Source organism: Bos indicus x Bos taurus, chromosome 16 (genome assembly GCF_003369695.1).
Source record: "Bos indicus x Bos taurus breed Angus x Brahman F1 hybrid chromosome 16, Bos_hybrid_MaternalHap_v2.0, whole genome shotgun sequence".
NCBI lineage: Eukaryota > Metazoa > Chordata > Mammalia > Artiodactyla > Bovidae > Bos > Bos indicus x Bos taurus.
In genome coordinates, this window is record NC_040091.1 from 6,358,022 (window position 1) to 6,379,213 (window position 21,192).

Here is a 21,192-nt window from a genome sequence, read left to right on the forward strand (position 1 = left end):
GCAGCTCGGGTGGTCTGGTATTCCCATCTCTTTCAGAATTTTCCACAGTTTACTGTGATCCACACAGTCAAAGCCTTTGGCATATTCAAAATTGGTAGCTCTGTTAAATAATTTAGTTACCAGAAGTTAGGAGTGTATATTTGGAAACAGATAAGAACCTTCTTTAGAGTCAACAGTCAAAGGGCAAAATTAAACAAACACTTCTCAGTATCCCTGTGATGGTCTGGTATTTGCACTGCTCTTTTGTAATACTTCACAGATAACCTGGAACTCTCCTAATAATGAAAAATTAACTTGAAGAGAAGGCAGGAAGCAAGAAGTAGTAACTGAAAGACCAGTGTCCCAATTCTGTCTCAGTACTAGCTATAAATCTGAGAAAATCACTAAAATTACTTGAATTTAACTTTTATTTAAATAAAATAAAAGTGATGGCTGCTTTAGTCAAGTCATAGCAACACTGTAAAAATTAATAAATCAACAGTAGTGGAATGTTTTTCTAAATGTTTATTAAATCATGAGGAGATGGTGCAAATAAACAAGCACATCCAAATTAATAAAAAAAAAGATTGCAGGGAATGACCATTAATCTCAAGGCAGACCAAGTTGGAGTAAGGAAGAGATTTCAAGGATTCAGCCCACTACAAACCCAAGTATTTTTATCCTTAAGTAGTTATAACCTAAGGAAGATGACTTTATTTCTTCTATTGGACTAGCAACTCAGAGTCTTTAAGGTTTGTACCAAAGAAAGAACTCGGGACCGCACTGCCTCTTCATTCAGGCAGTGAATGGAAATAGGTTCCTAGTAGGTGTCAAGAAATTTAAATATTTGAGACATAAGCATGAACAAAACGCAGTATGGTCCCCACCCTTGTAGAGTTTACAATCTAATGGACTTATGTCGTATTACTGAGAAGTGCTACCGTCACCATCGTGAAGAGTGATTAGAAGAGAATGACAGCAGTTAGACCAGAAAGTCCAGATCAACACTGCCTTGTTTGAAATGAGTGCAGTAATTGTAAAACTGATACATGGACAGTATCAGAGGAAAGCAGGAAGGGAACGGCACCAAGGAGACACAGAAGAAGAATTTTCCTTTGGTAATGATCTGTGTCTACCATGAATTCCCAAAGAGAATATCCGCAAAACTTTGGCATCCTAAACAGAGTCCAAGGTATTATCAATGCTCAAAAAAAAAAAGAAAGAAAGAAAGAAAGAAAGCTTTCCTGAAAGATTGGTGCATTAACAACCTGGGTCACCATTAATTTTTGTATTTAAAGTTAGTAAAGAGGAATTTTAAGACTGAAATTGTAAAATTGCTTTTTAACAAGATATTACATATTTTTTATGCTAAATTCAAGTAACCAGAGCAACAAAAAATGGGAAAAAATATTGAAATCAGTATTAAGTCCTTGATATTGTTAAGGCAAATTGATGATAGTTATGCAATAAAAACCCTACAGTACTAAGAATTGTTCCAGAAAATAAAATATCTGGGACATTTTCAGTTTATATTTGAAGAATAGTATAAAGATAATGGCACATGAATCTTAGTTATGAACATAGAATAAAAGCTTCTAAAATAAAAGTAAATGAATCCAGCAGTAAATTACATAAATAGTTCACTATTACAAAAACAATATTCCACAATTGAAAATAAAATTGCCTAATATAAAAGCACCTCAAAGTTGGGCTTTCCTAGTGACTCAGATGGTAAAGAATCTGCCAACAATGTAAGATACTTGAGTTTGGTCTCCGGGTTGGGAAGATCCCCTGTCGGAGGGCACAGCAGCTCACTCTAGTATTCTTGCCTGGAGAATCCCAAGGACAGAGGAGCCTGGCAGTCTACAGTCCAATGGGTTGCAAAGAGTGGAACATGATTGAGTGACTAAGCACATGACAATATAAAAACAACTAAAATAATTTACCAAGTTAATAAATCAAGAAAAAACAAAAATACACCATCAACTGATAGATTCAAGGTTGTTTTTGTTTTTTTTTTTTTTTTTTTTTGAGAATCAGCATTCATTCATTCCTGTTATGATATTTAGTAAAATATAAGTATTCATTGCAATTTCATTGTCAATAATGTAATTACTTCTAAAGCACTAGATGCCTTCTAGGAAAACATACAATGGTTATTTGATTGTTGTTTTCATCAAAAAGTTCTAGTCGATGTAGTAAGACAAAAACAATGAAAAGGGAATACAGATATTGGAAATTTCCAGACTACATGATTGTCCGCCTAGAAAACTCAAAAACTAAGCATGAAAAATATCACTACCTATAAGAGTTCAACATGATTGTCAATTACAATATCAAAAAAGTTAAAGGTCAAAACAGCAGTTTTAGAATAGTAAACAAAGTTATAGGCTCTGCCCAAATAAACCAACATATTATTAACCAATGGTAATGTATGTCAGTAGGAATAGATGTGGCATAGTAATGATTGCAATTCTACTTTATTTTTATTAACTACAACCACACATCCACTGTTATATTGGAATAAATGGGACAAAATGATCTTACATTTTATTTTGAGTATAAAAATGTGAAAAATGACATTTAAAGGAATAATGAGGGCAGATTTGCTCTAGTGTATTGTTCAAAACTCTATGGTTTTAGAATACGCTAAAATTACCTACTGGAGGTCAGTAGGTAAAGAGGTCAGTTCAGATAAAGTTAGATGGGAAGAAGGAATTCATAAATGAAGAGAAAAGGAGGAAGAGAAGAAGGAAGAAAGGGAAAAAAGAGGAAGGGAGAGAGGGAGTGAGGGAAAGAAGAAAAGAGGGAGGAAGTAAGTAAAAGCACATTTAAATCTGGAAAGGGAACTACTAACAGGATATTTAAAATCAGCTAAAATCATGAAAAAAAATGGGAAAGATAAAAACTAAATTCTGTCCCACCCAACTCCCTAAATACTAGAGAAATATCTGGTGCTGGACAGTTCCCAAAATATACACTATACTAAGCTGCCTGGATTCCTGTACAGTTGTCATGAATCAAATAAGTCTCCATTCTATATTATAAATAATAAATCTAAATGACATTTTTTTTGTACCTGATGGAAGATAGGGTTCAAAAAGTGTTTTGCTTATTTTTTGTTTTTTCATTTGACCTTTGAAAAGTATTTGTATGAATGTATGCTTTAATATCATCCATGTTCCTTAGTGATGTTGACTGAGATCACTAGATTAATTAATTCTGTTGCTTCACATGATATTATAATGAGAATGGAATTTTAAGTTATTTAATGAGAGACCTTACACCATGCAAAATCATTTTCACTTCAGGAAAAAATCCAGTCACTTGCAAGCTGTTACTTAGTCTTTGGCACATTTATATGTATTGGAGAATACTCAATTTTATAGTGATGGCCATTTCAGAACTGGGTAATACCATTCATAATTCTCATAATTTCTATAACTAATCCTATACACCACATTATGAATCATCTCATTTTAATAATGATGGTCATTTCAGTGTTTAAAGACAGCTGTTGAGTAAGGTTAAACATTTCCAGTTCCTTAAACTTGTCCTTATATGAAATGCTTTCCAGATACTCATTGTTTGCTTAAGGATTTAGACGATCTCATTTTAGTTAAAATATGCATCTCTGCTGTATACTCAGTAATGCACTCCAGGTATTATCTGAAGAATGCACTGATACTATTATAAGCTTGATAATTCTAGGGAGCAAATCTACATGGCTTTTGTTTTATTACTTGTATAATAGCCATATGTCCTTCTCAAATTTGCTTTTGTATCCATAGCAAATTTGAATTAATGTAGCTTAATATCAGTGTCACAGTTACTTTATTAAAATGAACTTTCTTTCACTTGATCAACAAGGGAAGCAGGTCCAGTGATGGCTTTCCAAGATGCCAGTGGAGATGTGGGTATTTGTATGTATTGTTATATGCATACACTTTGCATGTATATAACAAAGTGTATGTATGTATATAAAGTGTATGTATGTGTACATACACTTCGTATGTATGTATATTGTTATATACATACACATACTTTATGTTGTTACACATAAAGTGAAAAACGAAACAAAACAGAAATCAAAAAAGGATACAAAAGAAGGAAAATGTTGATGGGTGAGAATATTGTCTTTAGGGATAAGAGATAAAGAGCAATTCAAGTTTTTAGAATGTATAACTGATAAATCTTGGTTAGCAATTGATAACAAATACACGCTGTGCATGTATTTTGCAGCATATGTGAGTGTGAAGGTTTGCATATACATGTAGGGGTGTGTGCATGCACACAGACATGCACAAAGAGATGTTCTGCTAGAAGATATTACTGCAATATCCATGGCTTGTTTCTAGAGAAATTAACAAGTAAAGAGAATCTTGATTTTTGTCATTTTACACATAAAGTAAAAAACAAAACAAAACAGAAATCAAAACAGGATACAAAAGAAGGAAAATGTAGATGGGTGAGAATATTGTCTTTAGGGATAAGAGATAAAGAGCAATTCAAGTTTTTAGAATGTATAACTGATAAATCTTGGTTAGCAATTGATAACAAAAGCCCTTTGTTTTTACTGTATAAGAGATTGCTTTTAAAATATTCATAGATCTTTTTGAATATGCACCTTAGAATTTAGGAGTGAAATATTTCTCTAAGACGTGAACATCTTCCTATGTCAATTATTTTCTCTCCAGTTTTATCTCTCGAATATCCCTACAAAACAAAAAGCAAACAAAAAGCCAACCCCCAAACTATCTACTTTATGTAGATTACATTATCAAAATTTTGTGATATTTAATTCAGTTCAGTCACTCAGTCGTGTCCAACTCTTTGCGACCCCATGGACTGTACCATGCCAAGCCTCCTTGTCCATCACTAACTCCCGGAGTTTACTCAAACTCATGTCCATCGAGTTGCTGATGCCATCCAACCTTCTCATCCTCTGTCGTCCCCTTCTTCTCCCATCTTGAATCATTCCTAGCATTAGGGTCTTTTCTAATGAGTCAGTTCTTTATATCAGGTGGCCAAAGTATTGGAGTTTCAGCTTCAGCATCAGTCCTTCCAGTGAATATTCAGGACTGATTTCCTTTAGGATGGACTGGTTGGATCTCTTTGCAGTTCAAGGGACTCTCAAGAGTTTTCTCCAACACCACACTACAAAAGCATCAATTCTTAGGTGTTCAGCTTTCTTTATAGGCCAGCTCTCATCCATAGATGACTACTGAAAAATCCATAGCCTTGAATAGACTGACTTTTGTTGGCAAAGTAATGTCTCTACTTTTTATTTTTTTAGTTTTCTGAATGTGGCATTTTATTATTATTTTTTTATTTTTTAATTTAATTTTATTTTTTAACTTTACAATATTGTATTGGTTTTGCCATATATCGAAATGAATCCGCCACAGGTATACATGTGTTTCCCATCCTGAACCCTCCTCCCTCCTCCCTCCCCATACCATTCCTCTGAGTCGTCCCATTGCACCAGCCCCAAGCATCCAGTATCGTGCATCGAACCTGGACTGGCGACTCGTTTCAAAAATGGTATTATACATATTTCAATGCCATTCTCCCAAATCATCCCACCCTCTCCCTCTCCCACAGAGTCCAAAAGACTGTTCTATACATCTGTTTTTTAATATGCTGTCTTCAGTTCAGTTCAGTTCAGTCACTCAGTTGTGTCCGACTCTTTGCGACCCCATGAATCTCAGCACGCCAGGCCTCCCTGTCCATCACCATCTGCAGTGATTTTGGATCCCCCCAAAAATAAAGTCTGATACTGTTTCCAATGTTTCCCCATCTATTTCCCATGAAGTGATGGGACCAGATGCCATGATCTTCATTTTCTGAATGTTGAGCTTTAAGCCAACTTTTTCATGCTCCACTTTCACTTTCATCAAGAGGCTTTTTAGTTCCTCTTCACTTTCTGCCATAAGGGTGGTGTCATCTGCATATCTGAGGTTATTGATATTTCTCCTGGCAATCTTGATTCCAGCTTGTGTTTCTTCCAGTCCAGCGTTTCTCATGATGTACTCTGCATATAAGTTAAATAAACAGGGTGACAATATACAGCCTTGATGAACTCCTTTTCCTATTTGGAACCAGTCTGTTGTTCCATGTGCAGTTCTAACTGTTGCTTCCTGACCTGCATACAGGTTTCTCAAGAGGCAGGTCAGGTGGTCTGGTGTTCCCATCTCTTTCAGAATTTTCCACAGTTTATTGTGATCCACACAGTCAAAGGTTTTGGCATAGTCAATAAAACAGAAATAGATGTTTTTCTGGAACTCTCTTGCTTTTTCCATGATCCAGCAGATGTTGGCAATTTGACCTCTGGTTCCTCTGCCTTTTCTAAATCCGACTTGAACATCTGGAAGTTCATGGTTCACGTAGTGTTAAAGACTGGCTTGAAGAATTTTGAGCATTACTTTATTAGCGTGTGAGATGAGTGCACTTGTATGGTAGTTTGGGCATTCTTTGGTATTGCCTTTCATTGGAATTAGAGTGAAAACTGACCTTTTCTGGTCCTGTGGCCATTGCTGAGTTTTCCAAATTTGCTGACATATTAAATGCAGCACTTTCACAACATCTTCTTCTAAAAAGCCTCTTGATGCAAGTGAAAGTGGAGAGTGAAAAAGTTGGCTTAAAGCTCAACATTCAGAAAATGAAGATCATGGCATCTGGTCTTTCAGGACTTGAGAAACCTGTATGCAGGTCAGGAAGCAACATCTGAAAATTTCAGATGATGATTATTTGGAATTCACCAAGTTTGAACACAGTTGTTTTTTCACTCAGTATTTTGAAAATTTTATTTTTGCTCTATCATTTGAGAGAAGTTGCTAGAATTCAGGAAGAAAGCAAATGCATTTATTAGAATGCTACTATGTTTTAGAGTGTTGATACCAATTTATAGCTGATTAAAGGTAGAATATTCAGTCCCTTAATTGATCTGTCTGTTTGGTAACTTACCTCTGGTAACTTTAATGTTCCCCTTGCCAGTGCCACTCCTTTGTTGATCAAGCAATATTTAATATGAGACAGATAAATAAATAAGAAAGTAAAGTGTCCCATATGTCATGTCCCAAAATAGGTTCAAGGTAAAGAGAATCCTTGATAACATTCTATTTCCAAGCCCAGTCCCTTAAGATTCAGGAGATTTGGGGTGGTTAGTTCATCCTGACTTTTTTAACCATCCAGTTGATTCTTACGACAGGGAAAAAATTGGGACTACACTGATGAAAAATTATTCCTCATATATATATGAAAGACTTTTGCATTATTGCTGTTTTGAGCTACCAGTAAAGCCCTGAATCGTACATACCACTCATTTATCTAGTAATACAGATAACTGAATTAACTGCATATGATATTTAAACAAGTATATCTTTAAAATTAGAACATAACTGGTACTCCCCCAAAAATCAGTGTTTTAACTCACTTCTCATTTTCTATGGTGGGGTTTGTTCAAATTATATAATGTATTACATCGCATAATTTGTTTTTATTTTCATATATCTTACTGTTTAGCTAAATTGTGTTTTTATTTTTTGTTTGCAGGGTGCAAGTTGAATTCTATATGAATGAAAACACATTTAAAGAGAGACTAAAGTTATTTTTTATCAAAAACCAGAGATCAAGTAAGTCTTTCATTTTATTCCCCTGTCTATATTTTGTATATATGTTCACTGTCATAAAAAATACAGCTATACAGTCCTTTTTCAAAATATCGTTTATATATAGGAGTAAACTTGATAATCTTCTCTGTCAGGCATTAATATTTAAAAAGCAGTAGATGTTGCCTCTGGTGATGTCAAAGTATCTTGACACCTTTACATCTTCAAGTCTGGTATCATTTAGTAGACTTCTGAGTGGACCATTTGGATTGATAGAAATACTGAGGAAAATCATTTAAATGAGGGTTCCCCATATTTTCACTGTGAGAGACACCTAAAGCTTGTTTTGAGAAGACTCTGGTGATTCCAGGTGACCATAATGGGGAATAATTTTCTGATTTAGTGTTTAGTAGGGATGAGTTTACCTATCACACCTAATAGCAAGAAGCATGTAGGATGTCCTGAAATGTACAACACCTTCCCCTGGAGATTTAAAATCATAAAGTGCAGAGCCAAGCTCAGCATATAGCATCCCAGGAATTCTTGCCATAAAATACATTTGGGAAACTTTGGAACTTCAAGAGGGCATGAAATTGGCATAGTCAGTGACCTCCTAAGCCTATTCGGGGTTGAAGTGTCAGTCATACTTCTTACCTCTCCACAATACTATGTATTTTTGAAAAGTCATATGTAGCGAACCAGTTTGCAATTTTTTTTTCATGTAATTATTGCTTAAGATGTCAATAAGCAATGGAAATAGTTTAGTGTAGACTTTACTCTTTCACAGTTTTGACCTCTGAATCCTCTTGGGTGGTTTAATGTGCTTCTGTGGGTTCATAGAGAAAAAGTTGAGTTATGAGAAGTTGTCTGAATACTGAACACAGGAAGTATTTCAATCTGTAAGGCACACAAATTACAGAATCTTAATGGCTGGTTAGTTCAGGGTTAGGTTAATAATAACTAGCGCTTCTCTAATCTGATTGGTTAGAGGTTGCACCAATAGATATTACTTGAATAGTCCACATCATTTGCATAGAAGGTTTCCTTTATTTTAGTTGTAAAAATTCTGTCTCTCCAGGCCAGAAAGAATACTCAGCTTTGGCTAAACTTTTAAGGAGACCAGTTCTATAAAACCAGGGCAATTTCATTAACAGTTTAAAAGACTTTATTAAGAAACTAACCTGTATGTACCTAGCATTTTAATAGGAAAACCAAGGAAAAATTACACAATTAATAAGCATTAACCTTTTACTGTTAAATATTACCTGAAGTACACTCACCTATAGCAGAGTAAAAACAAAATGGCATTTCATTTTTAGATCTTATTAAGAAATAATTATTGGAAAACCTTTCTCAGAATTTTATTCATAATGTGTAAATCTGGTACCACCTGATAATTGCAGGAAAGGTAATGCTTCTATTAATCAGATTTTAAGCACATTTTGCTTAATGTTAATTAGTCCTCTCCAACATCAACTATCACAGCCATGTACAAAGATATGTCCATGGCTGTGTTATTTCCTGCAAAAAAAGTTTTTAAGATTTCATCAGTATTTAAACCTATAACGAAAAGTTAGTTGAATCTTGAAAATGGGTGTGTGAGTGTGTATATTTCCCATTATATGCTATCAGGATTTCTCGGTAATTCTATAATTACTATCTAAATGTATAATCCATAATTATATGTGATTATAATTTCTGTGTAATCAAATCTGCAAGGTGCTCAAAAGATACAAAATTTATAACTTATCCTTGTGAATTTATAAGCAACTAGATTTTCTGGCTAATTAAAATTTATTCCCAAATTTATAGATCTATAAAATGGTTAAACTTTTAAGCATACCTAAACCAATCTTGGTTGGATATGATCTTTATGGCTTTGAATGCTCAAAAGTTGAATTACTTAGTGTATAATATCCACTATTATTTGTGGTTCATACCAGCTGTCATTCTCATTTTTTGTTTCAGTCTTCAGGCACTTAGAACTTCAGAGTGGGTATACAATTATGGTAGTGTAGTTTCTAAACACAATTTAAATGCTGTACTTAATATTGATATATTTGACAATTCTTTTTAGTTATCTGTGAACTGAGTTTAAATGAAAATCCAATTTCTGTTGTTTGTTTAAAGGTCTAAGAATTCGTCTGTTCAATTTTTCTCTCAAATTATTAAGCTGCTTATTATACATAATCCGAGTGCTACTAGAAAACCCTTCACAAGGAAATGAATGGTAAGGTGTCTTTGTATGATTTTCTGCAATATTATTTTGATTAGTTTAAGTTGTATTATAAGTTTGAGGTAAAACTGGTAATAACAGTATGCTAGTTTTAGGTATACAACATAATGGTTCAATCTTGGTATACATCACAATAAGTCTAGTTACCATACATCACCATATAATCCATATATTATAATGGATTATAATAAAAAATTTTATTAAAAATTTTTTTTTGAGGAGCCACCAAACTCTTTTCCATAGTGGCTTCACCAATTTAAATTCTCACAAATCATGTAAGAGTATTCCCTTTTCTCTAAAACTTTCAATACTTTTTCTTTTTATTATGATCATTCTAACAGGTATGAGGTGATTTCTCTTTGTGATTTCAAGTTGTATTTCCCTAATACTTGGTTCCCTAGTAATATTGAGAACCTTTTCATGTATCTGTTGGACATCTGCATATTTTCTTTGAAAAAGTGTCTATCTGGATTCTGTGACAATTTTTATTCCTTTTTTTGTTTGTTTGTTTTACTATTGAGTTGAATGAGTTTAATATTTTGAGTATTAACTCCTTTTCAGATATACAATTTGAAAATATTTTCCCATTCTAGGTTGCTTTTTCATTTTATTGATGGTGTGCTTTCCTGTGCAGTAGCTTTTCAGTTTGAAATAGTCCCACTTTTTTTTTTTTTTGCCTTTGCTTTTGACATCGGATTCAAAAAATCATCACCAAGGCCTATATCAAAGGACTTACTACCTGTTTTCTTCTAGGAGTCTTATGGTTTGGTTTCACACCTTACATTCAAGTCTTTCATCCATTTTGGGTTAATTTTTATGTATCGTGTAAGACCGTGGTCTTTGTTGCTCTGCTTCCCAGGTGGCTCAGTGGTAAACAATGCATCTGCCAGTGCAGGAAACAAGGGTTCAATCCCTTGGTCAGGAAGATCCTCTGGAGAAAAATATGGCAACCCACTCCAGTATTCTTGCCAGGAGAACCCCATGGACAGAGGAGCCCTGGCCACGGTCCAGGGGCTTCACAAAGAGTTGGACAGAACAACAACAACAAAGATAGTGGTCTAGTTTCATTTTTTACGTGTGTTCTATTTTCCCAGCTCAATATATTGAAGAGACTGTCTTTTCCTCATCGTATATTCATAGCTCCTTTGTCATATATTACTTGACTGTATGTGTGCGTATTTATTGTTGGGCTCTACATTCCATTTCATTGCTCTATGTATGTTTTTAATGTCAATACCATGCTGTTTTTGTTACTATAGCTTTGAGTATAGTTTGAAATCAGGGAGCATGATTCCTCTAGGCTTGTTATTCTTTCTCAAGGTGCTTGGCTTTTTAGGGTTTTTTGTGGTTCCATAGAAATCTTTAAATTGTTTTAGTATTGTGAAAATGTCATTGGAATTTTGATAGAGATTACAGTGAACTTGTAGATTGCTTTGGATAGTATGGACATTATAACAATACTAATTCTTCCAATCCATGGGCACAGGATATCTTTCTATTTCTTTGTGTCTTATTTATTGAATAATTTATTTTATCAGTGTCATAGTTTTCAGCATACAGGTCCTTTCACCTCCTTGACTAAATTTGCTTCTAGGAATTTTATTCTTTCTGATGCAATTATAAATGAGGTTGCTTTCTTAATTTCTCTTTCTGATATTCCATTATAATTTATAGACATGCACAGATTTCTGTGCAGTCGTTCTATGTATCCACAGAGAGTTGGTTCCAGGACACAAGCACAATACCAAAATCCACAAATGTGCAAGTCTCTTACATGAAAAGGCATAATATTTGCATATGATCCACGAACATCCTTGCATATACTCTATGTCATTTCTAAATTGCTTATAATACAAATCTTGTGTAAATGATAGTAAATAGCTGTTAGCATGGGGGAAATTCAAGTTTTGGTTTTGGGAAATTTCTGGAATTTTTTTTTTCAAATACTTGTGATCCATGGTTGATTGAATCTGCAGATGTAGACCCCAGGGATAAGGAGGGCTAAATGTATGTTGATTTCCTATCCTACAACTTTGCTGAATTTATCTATTGGTTCTAACAGTTTTTTGGTGAAGTTCTTAGGGTTTTCTATAGGCAGTCTCATGTAATCTACAAATAATTTCAGTTATACTTTTTTTTTTTCCAATTTGGATGACTATTTCTTTGTCTTGCTTAATTGCTGTGGTGAGAATTTACAGTACTCTGTTGATAAAAGTGACAAGAGTGGGCATCTTGTCTTGTTCCTGATCTCAGAGGGAAAGCTTTTAACTTTTCATTGAGTATGATGTTAGCTGTGGGTTTGTCATATATACGACCTTTATTATGTTGAGGTCCATTCCCTCTATACCTGTTTTGATAAGAGTTTAGAAATTGTTATAAAACCAAAACATAACACATACATGTTTGTGGCACTACGCAGTATTTAGAAAGTCCTGTTCTTCCCCACCTACCTCCTCCCTAATCACACCTCTAAAGGACAAGAAGTTGCTGACCAGATTGAAGTGAGCCCAAGATACTCATTGGGCTGTATTTTCATAAATGAACAGGGTCGCTATATTAACGGGCTTCCCAAGTGGCACTAGTGGTAAAGAACCTACCTGCCAGTGCTGGAGATGTGAGAGACCTGGGTTCAATCCCTGGGTCTGGAAGATGCCCTGGAAAAGGGCATGGTGACTCACTCCAGTATTCTTGCCTGGAGAATTCCATGGACAGAGGAGCGTGGCGGACTTTAGTCCACAGAGTCTCAAAGTGTTGGACATGACTGAAGTATGGATGTTGAATCAAAATTCGACAATGTCTTTTCTGTATCTGTTGAGTTCATTATATAATTTTTTACTGGTTAAAGTGGTTAGTATTAATGAGATGTTGAACCATCTCTGCATAGATAAATCCCAGGAATAAAGCCCATTTGATCATGATGTATGTGTACTAAGTTGCTTCAGTGGTGTCCGACTTTATACAACTCTAACGACTGTAGCTGGCCAGCTCCTCTGTCCATGGGATTCTCCAGGCAAAAATACTACAGTGAGTTACTATGCCCTCCTCTAGGGATCTTCCTGACCCAGGGATCAAATCCATGTCTCTTACATCTCCTGCGTTGATGCAGGGGCTCCTTTACCACTAATGCTACCTGGGAAGCCTGTATATCTCATAAATAATTATTATAGTTAGTTTGACTACTTTTTTCTTTTAGCTTTAGTAATAGTTTAATAAATCGTCAGTCCACTAGTTTTATTGCTATTTACCTTTACCTTTGAGATTTTTTTTACCATCTTATGTTTTCTTGTTACTGGATAGTGCCTTTTCAGCTTAAAGAAGTCCATTTAGCATTTCTTTAAACAGGGGTTTAGAGGTGATAAAATCCTTTGGCTTTTGCTTGTCTGGAAATTTCTTTATCTCCCTTCAATTTTAAGTGATAACTTTGCCAAGTAGTGTTCTTGGTTGTAAGATTTTTCTTTTCAGCAATTTGAATCTGTCATGCCTCTCTCTCTCGGCCTGCAAATTTTCTTCTTGAAAATCAGCTGATAGACGTATGGAAGTTCCCTTGTATGTAAAAAGGTTGTTTTTTTTTTTTTTTTTCCTCTCTTGCTTTTAATATTCTCTTTAACTTCCTACATTTTTATTACAATGTGTCTCTCTCTGTGTTTGTCTCATTTGTAACTCTCTTGTCTTTCTGGACCCAGATGTCTGTTTTCTTCTGTAGGTTAGGAATATTTTCAGTCATTATTGCTTTGTATAGACTTTCTGTCCCTTTTCTCTCTCTCTGCCTTTTTTGTCATCCCTATCGTGTGTATATTGGTCTTTTGGATAGTGGCCCATAAATCCCTTAAGCTATCTTCACTCTGTCTTTTTTTTTTTTGCTCCTCTTACTGAAAGAATTCTGCTATCTTGTCTTTAAGTTTCCTTTTTTTCTTCTTCTTCTTCTGCTTGATCTAGTCTTCAGCTGAAGCCCTTTGTTACATTTTCCAGTTCAGTTATTGAATTCTTTAGCCCTGTGACTTTCATTTTGGTGCTTTCTGACATTTTCCATCTCCTTTTTGAACTTCTCACTGTATTCATGTTTTCTCTCAAGTTTGGTGAGCATTTTTATGAGCATTATTTTGAACTCTTTATCAGGTAAATTAATTATCCCCATTTCTTTAAGGATTTTTAAAAATTCAATCTTGTTCTTTCTTTTGAAAACTATTCCTCAGATTCCTCATTTTGCTTTTCTCTCTGTGTTTCTTTATATTAGACAAAACGGGGAACTTCTCCCAGGCTTAAAGGAGTGTCCTTGTGTAAGCCGTGAACCTTATTGTTCGGCCCTGACCTAGCTTTTGATTATCTCTCAAATCTTTATGATTGTTTAAACACTCTGATTTATTCTTAATAACTTCCAGATTTTGAGGTTGTACTAAGCCCTGTTGTGTTCAAAGGTAGAGGTTTCAATCAGCCCCTAGTTTTGGCTAAGTGGAAGCCAGACCCTCGGGGAGCAGCCTTAAAGTCCTGTGGGACCACTGTCTTTGCTGGCCTCCAGACAGGTGATTTGGATGTGACAGTTCCACAAGTCAGGGCTCCAGATGAGTGTGTATTCTCCTCTCTGTGAGATCCTGGTGAGCTGTAGCAAGGCCTGAGAGAGTACAAAGATAACATTCACTCCCCTGGCCTTCACTCCCTAGAACTCCTCTGTAACCTCACGATATGTGGAAGGCCTGAAGCTTCCCTCACACTGAGACTCCAGCACAAGAATATAAGCCTTTTTTAGTGGCAAACTGGAGATGTGTTTCAGTCTGCTGTGTCATGTTGTGGGGGTGGTAGCCTGCCAAAACTCACTCCTGATTGTTTCAGTCTCCTGGGTGCAGAAGTGCAGGCCACCAGAGCCAGGTACCCAAGGGGCATCTGCTGTTTGAACTGCCTGCACCTGCAGGCTTCAGTGGGGCCCCAGGATGGGGGGAAGTGGTACTAGCAAGGAGGAGCACAGAGAAGGCACCAGCCAGTGCCTACGCTTCCTAATAATGTCCAGAAAGACCCCTGTGCCCTTGGCAGTTGCTTTAAGATTGGCTAATGCATCAGTCCTGGGTGTTCATTGGTAGGTTTGATGTTGAAGCCGAAACTCCAGTACTTTGGCCACCTGATGCAAAGAGCTGACTCATTTGCAAAGACTTTGATGCTGGGAAAGATTGAGGGCAGGAGGAGAAGGGGACAACAGAGGATTAGATGGTTGGATGGCATCACTGACTCAATGGACATGGGTTTGGGTGGACTCCGGGAGTTGATGATGGACAGGGAGGCCTGGCGTGCTGTGGTTCATGGGGTCGCAAAGAGTCAGACAGGACTGAGTGACTAAACTGAACTGAATGCATCTCCTGCCGATGTGGTCTAGGTGGTTTTCAGACTGCTGGTTTTTCTCTGGGTCTTAGGCTTTCCAGGTATGGTGCTAGTGGTAAAGAACCTGCCTGCCAATGCAAGAGACAAAAACGAGGTCGGTTCAATCCCTGGATTGGGAAGATCCCCTGGAGAAGGGCATGACAACTCCTGGGTATTCTTGCCTGGAGAATCCCATGGACAGAGGAGCCTGGTTGGCTACAGTCCATAGGGTCACAAAGAGGTGGACACCACTGAAGTGATTGAGTATGAGTAGGGTGACTTAGTCTGCATGAAGTGAAAGTTGCTCGGTTGTGTCCGACTCTTTGTGACCCCATGGACTATATATATAGTCCCTGGAATTCTCCAGGCCAGAATACTGGAGCAGTTAGCCTTTTCCTTCTCCAGGGGATCTTCCCAACCCAGGGATCCAACCCAAGTCTCCTGCATTGCAGGCAGATTCTCTACCAGCTGAATCACGAGGGAAGCCCATTTCTTCTAGCACTTGGTTCCATTATTCTAAATAATAAGTGTACACTGCTCTTCCTTGGTTTGCCAACTTTGGATAGTAACTAGGAACTTCCTACTTTGGTAGATCAAACTTAGTCTGCATATGAGCCCCTTAAGAGCAGGCTTCCTGTACCCTATGCCTTTTGGGTCTCCTGAACCTAAATCCTACTGGTTTACAAAGCTGCTGTTTCTCTAGGCTCATTTCTTCAGGTCCCAAGAGCGTCTGTGTGGAGCACAGACTCCGTACTCTGCACAGAGAAGCCTTGTGTGGTGAGATCCCTCCTGCACCTGGGTCACTGTCAGAGGCAAGGTTTTTTGATAATACTGCATCTCTGCTTCTCCTTGCTGTGTTGTTGTTTAGCCGCTCAGTCGTGTCTGACTCTTTGAAACCCCATGGACTGTAGGCCACCAGGCTCCTCTCTCCATGGGATTCTCCAGGCAAGAATACTTGAGTGGGTTGCCATTTCCTTCTCCAGGGAATCTTCCTGATATAGGGATTGAATCCATGTTTCCTGCATGGGCAGGTGGATTATTTACCACTGAATCCCCTGGGAAGCCACCTCCCTCTCCTATTGGTCTCATTATGGCCCTTATATTTCTTGTTGTGGAGAAGCTGTACTGCTAGTTTTCAGGTCTTTTTCAGAGGAAATTGATCCATACATGGCTATAGATTTTGTGTGTCTATGGAGGAGGTGTGTTCAGGATCTTCCTACACTGCCATCTTGAATTACCTCCTGAATGTAGTATAAGTTTAAAGAATGCTATATGGAATTTATTTATTCAATAAGTGTTTGTCACAAATAAATCGATCTGGTTTTCAGTTAATACATGAATGTAATCTTTGTAGGTTCTTTTAATATATCTCTCTTTTTTTTGTTTATCTAATTGTCTTATGCTAATACTTGTCATCTACCCACACAATTTTTATTGCTAGTCTAAATACTGTAAGTAATGCTTTGAAATGGATCAGTCTCTTAAAAAAACCCAATACTTTTCTGTTCTTGATTCACATATACTCCAGAAAGGTTTACTGTTTTGTATTCCAGCTTTGTACATATTTTCAGTTATAGTTTAGAGGCCACTTTGAAAAAAAAGTTTCTTGAGGACAAAATTCTAAGTGAATTAAGTCAGACAAAAAAATAAATATTGTGTGATCTCACTTATATGGGGGAAATTTTAATACAAAACAAAGCAACAACAAAGCTAGTTATTTACTCTTGAATAGAAACAGCATTTATTGGGATGCTTAATTCAAGTTTCAGATTTAGCTTGTGTAGTTCTTTATCTAATTTGAGTTAAATGACATTGATTTATTTTAACTTACTTTTCCATTCATTATTGCTTTTATTAAATTGCATATCTATTCCTTTAAAGGTTCTCCTTTTAATTTCTATCCTTGCTAGAAGCAGTAGGAAAGGGGACTGGGTGTGTGATGGCCTGAATAATTATTATCTCATCACACACCTTGAGTTTTTGTCCAGCCTACTAAATTGAAAATAATTTTCAAAGCTGAAAACAAATTTGATGGCTAACCTCTGTACAATTATTTTTTCATGTAGAGGTTTGCCCTAAGAAAATTTAAGAAAAATTAAAAGATCAAAGTAAAATGGAAAATGAAGGCATAATATACATTTAAATGAATTGGTTACTCTTTGGCTTATTTAAACAGTGAAATGATTTCTTATGTGTTAAAGGGTTTGGAGATAAGCTAAAGATAGTGAAATTTCATCATGTAATAATTTATGTGATAATTCTTTATGAAATAATTTATTTAACGAATGTAATATGGTTATTTTACTACCTCTTTATTGAATACTTAGCATGTATTCATAGTGCTGAAATTAAAGACATAGCCATGAAAAGTAAAATTCATTACCCTCTGGAAATTTTCAACCCTTTTAAAGGTTTTATATTTCAGAGATCTTGTATTTTCTGTCATTGAGATGGTTGTTTTATTAATGTTATTTCCTTCAGTACACACTTAATCTTATTATTCCCACCTTCATGTAAAGAAGCATGTGTTTTCTTCTCTTTGTCCACTTTGAGAACCTCAGCACTAATCGTTTTAACCTTGTTTAACTTACTGGCGTCAGGAAGCCAGCACCTTTCCTGCCTCCCACCCCCACATTCTAACTACATGTTCATCTTCTCTACTTGGAGGTTTGATAGTCATAGCAAAGTTGTCATGTTCCAATTGGCTTCTGTGATTTTCTGCGTCTCAGTGAATGACAACCCCATCCTTCCCCAAACCCCGCTCCACCTACAGCCTCCCACATTTTGGCTGATAGCAACTCCATCTGAACAGTTGCTGAGGCCAAATGTTTTGGAGTCAGTCATTCTTCATTTCTCTTTTTTTCTCTCACGTTCTCCAGCATGTGCAAAACAAGCAGAAAATTCCATCATGTCTACCTTCAAGATGGATCCAGCATTCAGTTCTTTTCCCGTGCTACCATTCTGGCCAAGCCGTCTTCCCTTTACCTGGATTACTGTACCCTTCCTCACTAGTCCTGCTAATTCTGCCTTTCCCACTCTTCGGTTTATTCTTAATGAAGCAGCCAGTATTCCATTAAAGTCAGATTCTTGCACAACTGTGATCTGAGTATTGAAGTACCTACGAAGGATGTAAGAACCCCATTTTCCTCCTGTTACTCACCACCTCTCCCCCCGCACCCATTTTCCTCTGCCACTCTGGCGTCTTCTCTGTTCCTGGGTCACGTTAGCCAGTCTGCTGGCTCAGGGCCTTCATACCTGCTCTTCCCTCTGTCTAGAATTCCCTACAATCAGGTCACTCTGGCACGCTTCCTCAGATCTTTACTCAAAATCAGATTTGTAGTGACGGCTTAGCTGAACATCCTGTTTAAATCTGTGTTCTCCTCACAAGACTCCTTGGGATTACTTTTTTCCATTTCTTTTTCCATTTCTCTCCATGGCCTCTAACTCCTTCAATGGTGTACGTGTGTTACCTGTTTATGTTGTTTTCTCTGCATTCCACATGGATTTCAGTGGATATTCCACGAGGGCACAGGTTGTTTGTTGTCTGAATCCTCAGAACCTGGCACCAGTGTGGCCAGGTTTATTACACGAGTAAGTGAGTCGAGGAGGGAATGAAGGTCCTTTTTGGTCTGACCTTTGCCTCCTTCACCTCAACAGCTTCACGCTCCAGCCCTGCTGACCTACTTGAAGCTGCTTATACATACTCTGCTCTCCATTGTCTCAGAACCTTAAACATTTGCTCCCAGTTCTCAGACCTCTGTCTTCCACTCCTATCCCTCCACATCCATTGTTTCTCACCTTACCTCAGGACCCCTGGACCTTCCAGATAACAATTTGTTGGATAAAACTTGATCTGACACTCTTCCTTGATATCATGCCCTATAACCTGGTGCCACTGTTCTCGGAGGGATAGTAGTCTTGGAGCAAGAGTTTATCTCCCTGTCCCGGGATTGAACCTAGACACCATTCCACCAGGGACTAGAGACTGGAAGCAGCATTCTCTGATTCTTACCCAGTTTGGAAGCAAAAATGTCACAAGGAGGCAAAAACTGCAAAACAGGTACAAAGTTTACCATTAGAGACGCACAGCACAATGGGAGAACACAAAGAGACAGCTTGTTTTATTTAAGTCAGAAGCAAGACAGAAACACAAACCCAGAGAGGAAGGGTATGAGCATCCGCTCTAATGAGGAAAGCACAGTAAGTCAGAACCTGGACTGAGATCCACACTCAGAGAGAAGTGCAGGAGTCCTGAACGAGGAACACAGTTAAGAGGTGACTTAAATCACTTACACAAGACAGTCCTTGTGGGTCTTGGTTTACTTTTGGCCAGTTATCTTGTTTCTTTCTTCATTCCCTGGTCCTAAGACCCTCCCCAATGTGCATGTGCATCTTTTCGATAAAATGGACCCCATCTCACCTGTGGGTGCGTGTCCACACTTATTATGGACACCCTCCCTTTTTGACCCTCAAGGAGCCTTCCTGCGCATGTGCAGAAGTGAAGTCTTCCTTGAACTCAGGAGTGGGCACCTTATCTCTTTACTTCAGCAGAGGTCAGCTTCAGCCACTAGCTTTGTCCCCAGAGTGTCTGGGTGAGAACAAAGCTTCAATCTTATACTACTAAACAAACACCAGCTGTCCATTTTAGGAGTCCGTCTGTCTCCTATATCACCACTCTGGGTTAGGAGTAGTTTCTGTGGATTCTCCAAGTGTCCCCCATGTATTTCTGTCACTGATACACCAGCATTGTTTTTAAAACTTGGTGATTTATAAAAGAAATGTACTTTAGAGATACCTGAGAATCATAAAATGAGGCACGACAGGATCCTTTTTATAATGAAAGAGCATTGGCAAGTAATAGAAGAGTGAAATAATATTATTTGAAAACAGTGAGCAGTTTCCAATAATTAACTTCTCTGTCATATTAGTAAGAATGTTCAACTGTAATTACAGAGGGTATACATTTGAAAAATCAGATTACTGCAATTAAAAAAGCATAACAAAATAACTCATGGCTCCATTTTGAATACATTGTTCTGTTTAGTTCCCGTCAGGGTAGTATTGGTTAATGAAAAACAGCAGTGACCTTTACAGACACAGACTCTATTTTAAAATAATCAGGCTAATTTGGCAAAGAGATTAATTGAATTAGAAATTCTGACATAACAAAGATGCAGATATTTTGTGCCACTTTGCTTCATTTTTAAGTCCCAGGAGTCGAAACTGATGTGAAAATTTGGGTGTGGACAAACAGAAGGATATGAAAAGAATTTTACTGTTAATGTATGAAATTGTGCAAATGGCAAGCTCTCATGGAGGCACAGTTCGTAATAAATGATTTCAAGGTATTAGCAAAGGAAACACATCTATCATGTAGTTTATGGATTTCATTGAGAACTGAGCCATCAGCATTGTCTTTATTGCCTGCTGGCGCTTACAGTTCTTCACTAGGTCAAAACTTATGCATCCTTTCCCACTTTAAAAATTGTTGAAGTGATTATCAATCTTCAATATCAAATGACAAAGACAAAGTAAGAATCATGTAAATGTGCTCATATTTTATGGTAATGGGATTTACATTTAGAATAAGTGCCTAATGGAGCCACAAGTGTGTTGACATGATGTTCTAATTTTAAAGACCCTTTCTTCTTTAGGGTAATAACTATTAAAATAAGAAATTTAATTTTTGCAGTATGTTTAAATATCTGGTGACCAGTGAGATTGAATATAATATTGACCTTTTCTTCTCTCGTATGCATTGATTATATAGTATAGATAAAGCATCCCCAAGTGTTCCAACAGGCAATCTGAACAATTCAAAAGGATTTCTTCACCAGATTCCGGTGCTGGTGTTCCTAGTCAGGGTTCATCTTCTCCATATGGTGATGGTCACACACACACACGCACAGACATACCCTATAGCATGGTAAGTTCAGTGTCCTACATGGAACCACTTTCACTCAGTGGCTATGTGCTGTCCTAAGACCCTACACCACTTTGTAGTCAGCTTTCAGAAAGATG

At 36.9% G+C, this 21,192-nt stretch overlaps 1 protein-coding gene across 11 annotated transcripts in view; it reads left to right on the plus strand.

Annotated features, from left to right (window-relative positions):
* KCNT2 (potassium sodium-activated channel subfamily T member 2) overlaps positions 1–21,192 on the plus strand; it is a 433,505-nt gene that overhangs the window by 133,214 nt on the left and 279,099 nt on the right. For all 11 annotated transcript variants that reach the window (XM_027564397.1, XM_027564399.1, XM_027564402.1 and 8 more), the window contains exons 2-3: positions 7,534–7,613; positions 9,720–9,819. In XM_027564397.1, coding sequence (XP_027420198.1) covers positions 7,534–7,613; positions 9,720–9,819 — 180 coding nt within the window. The remainder of the gene's footprint in view (positions 1–7,533; positions 7,614–9,719; positions 9,820–21,192) is intronic.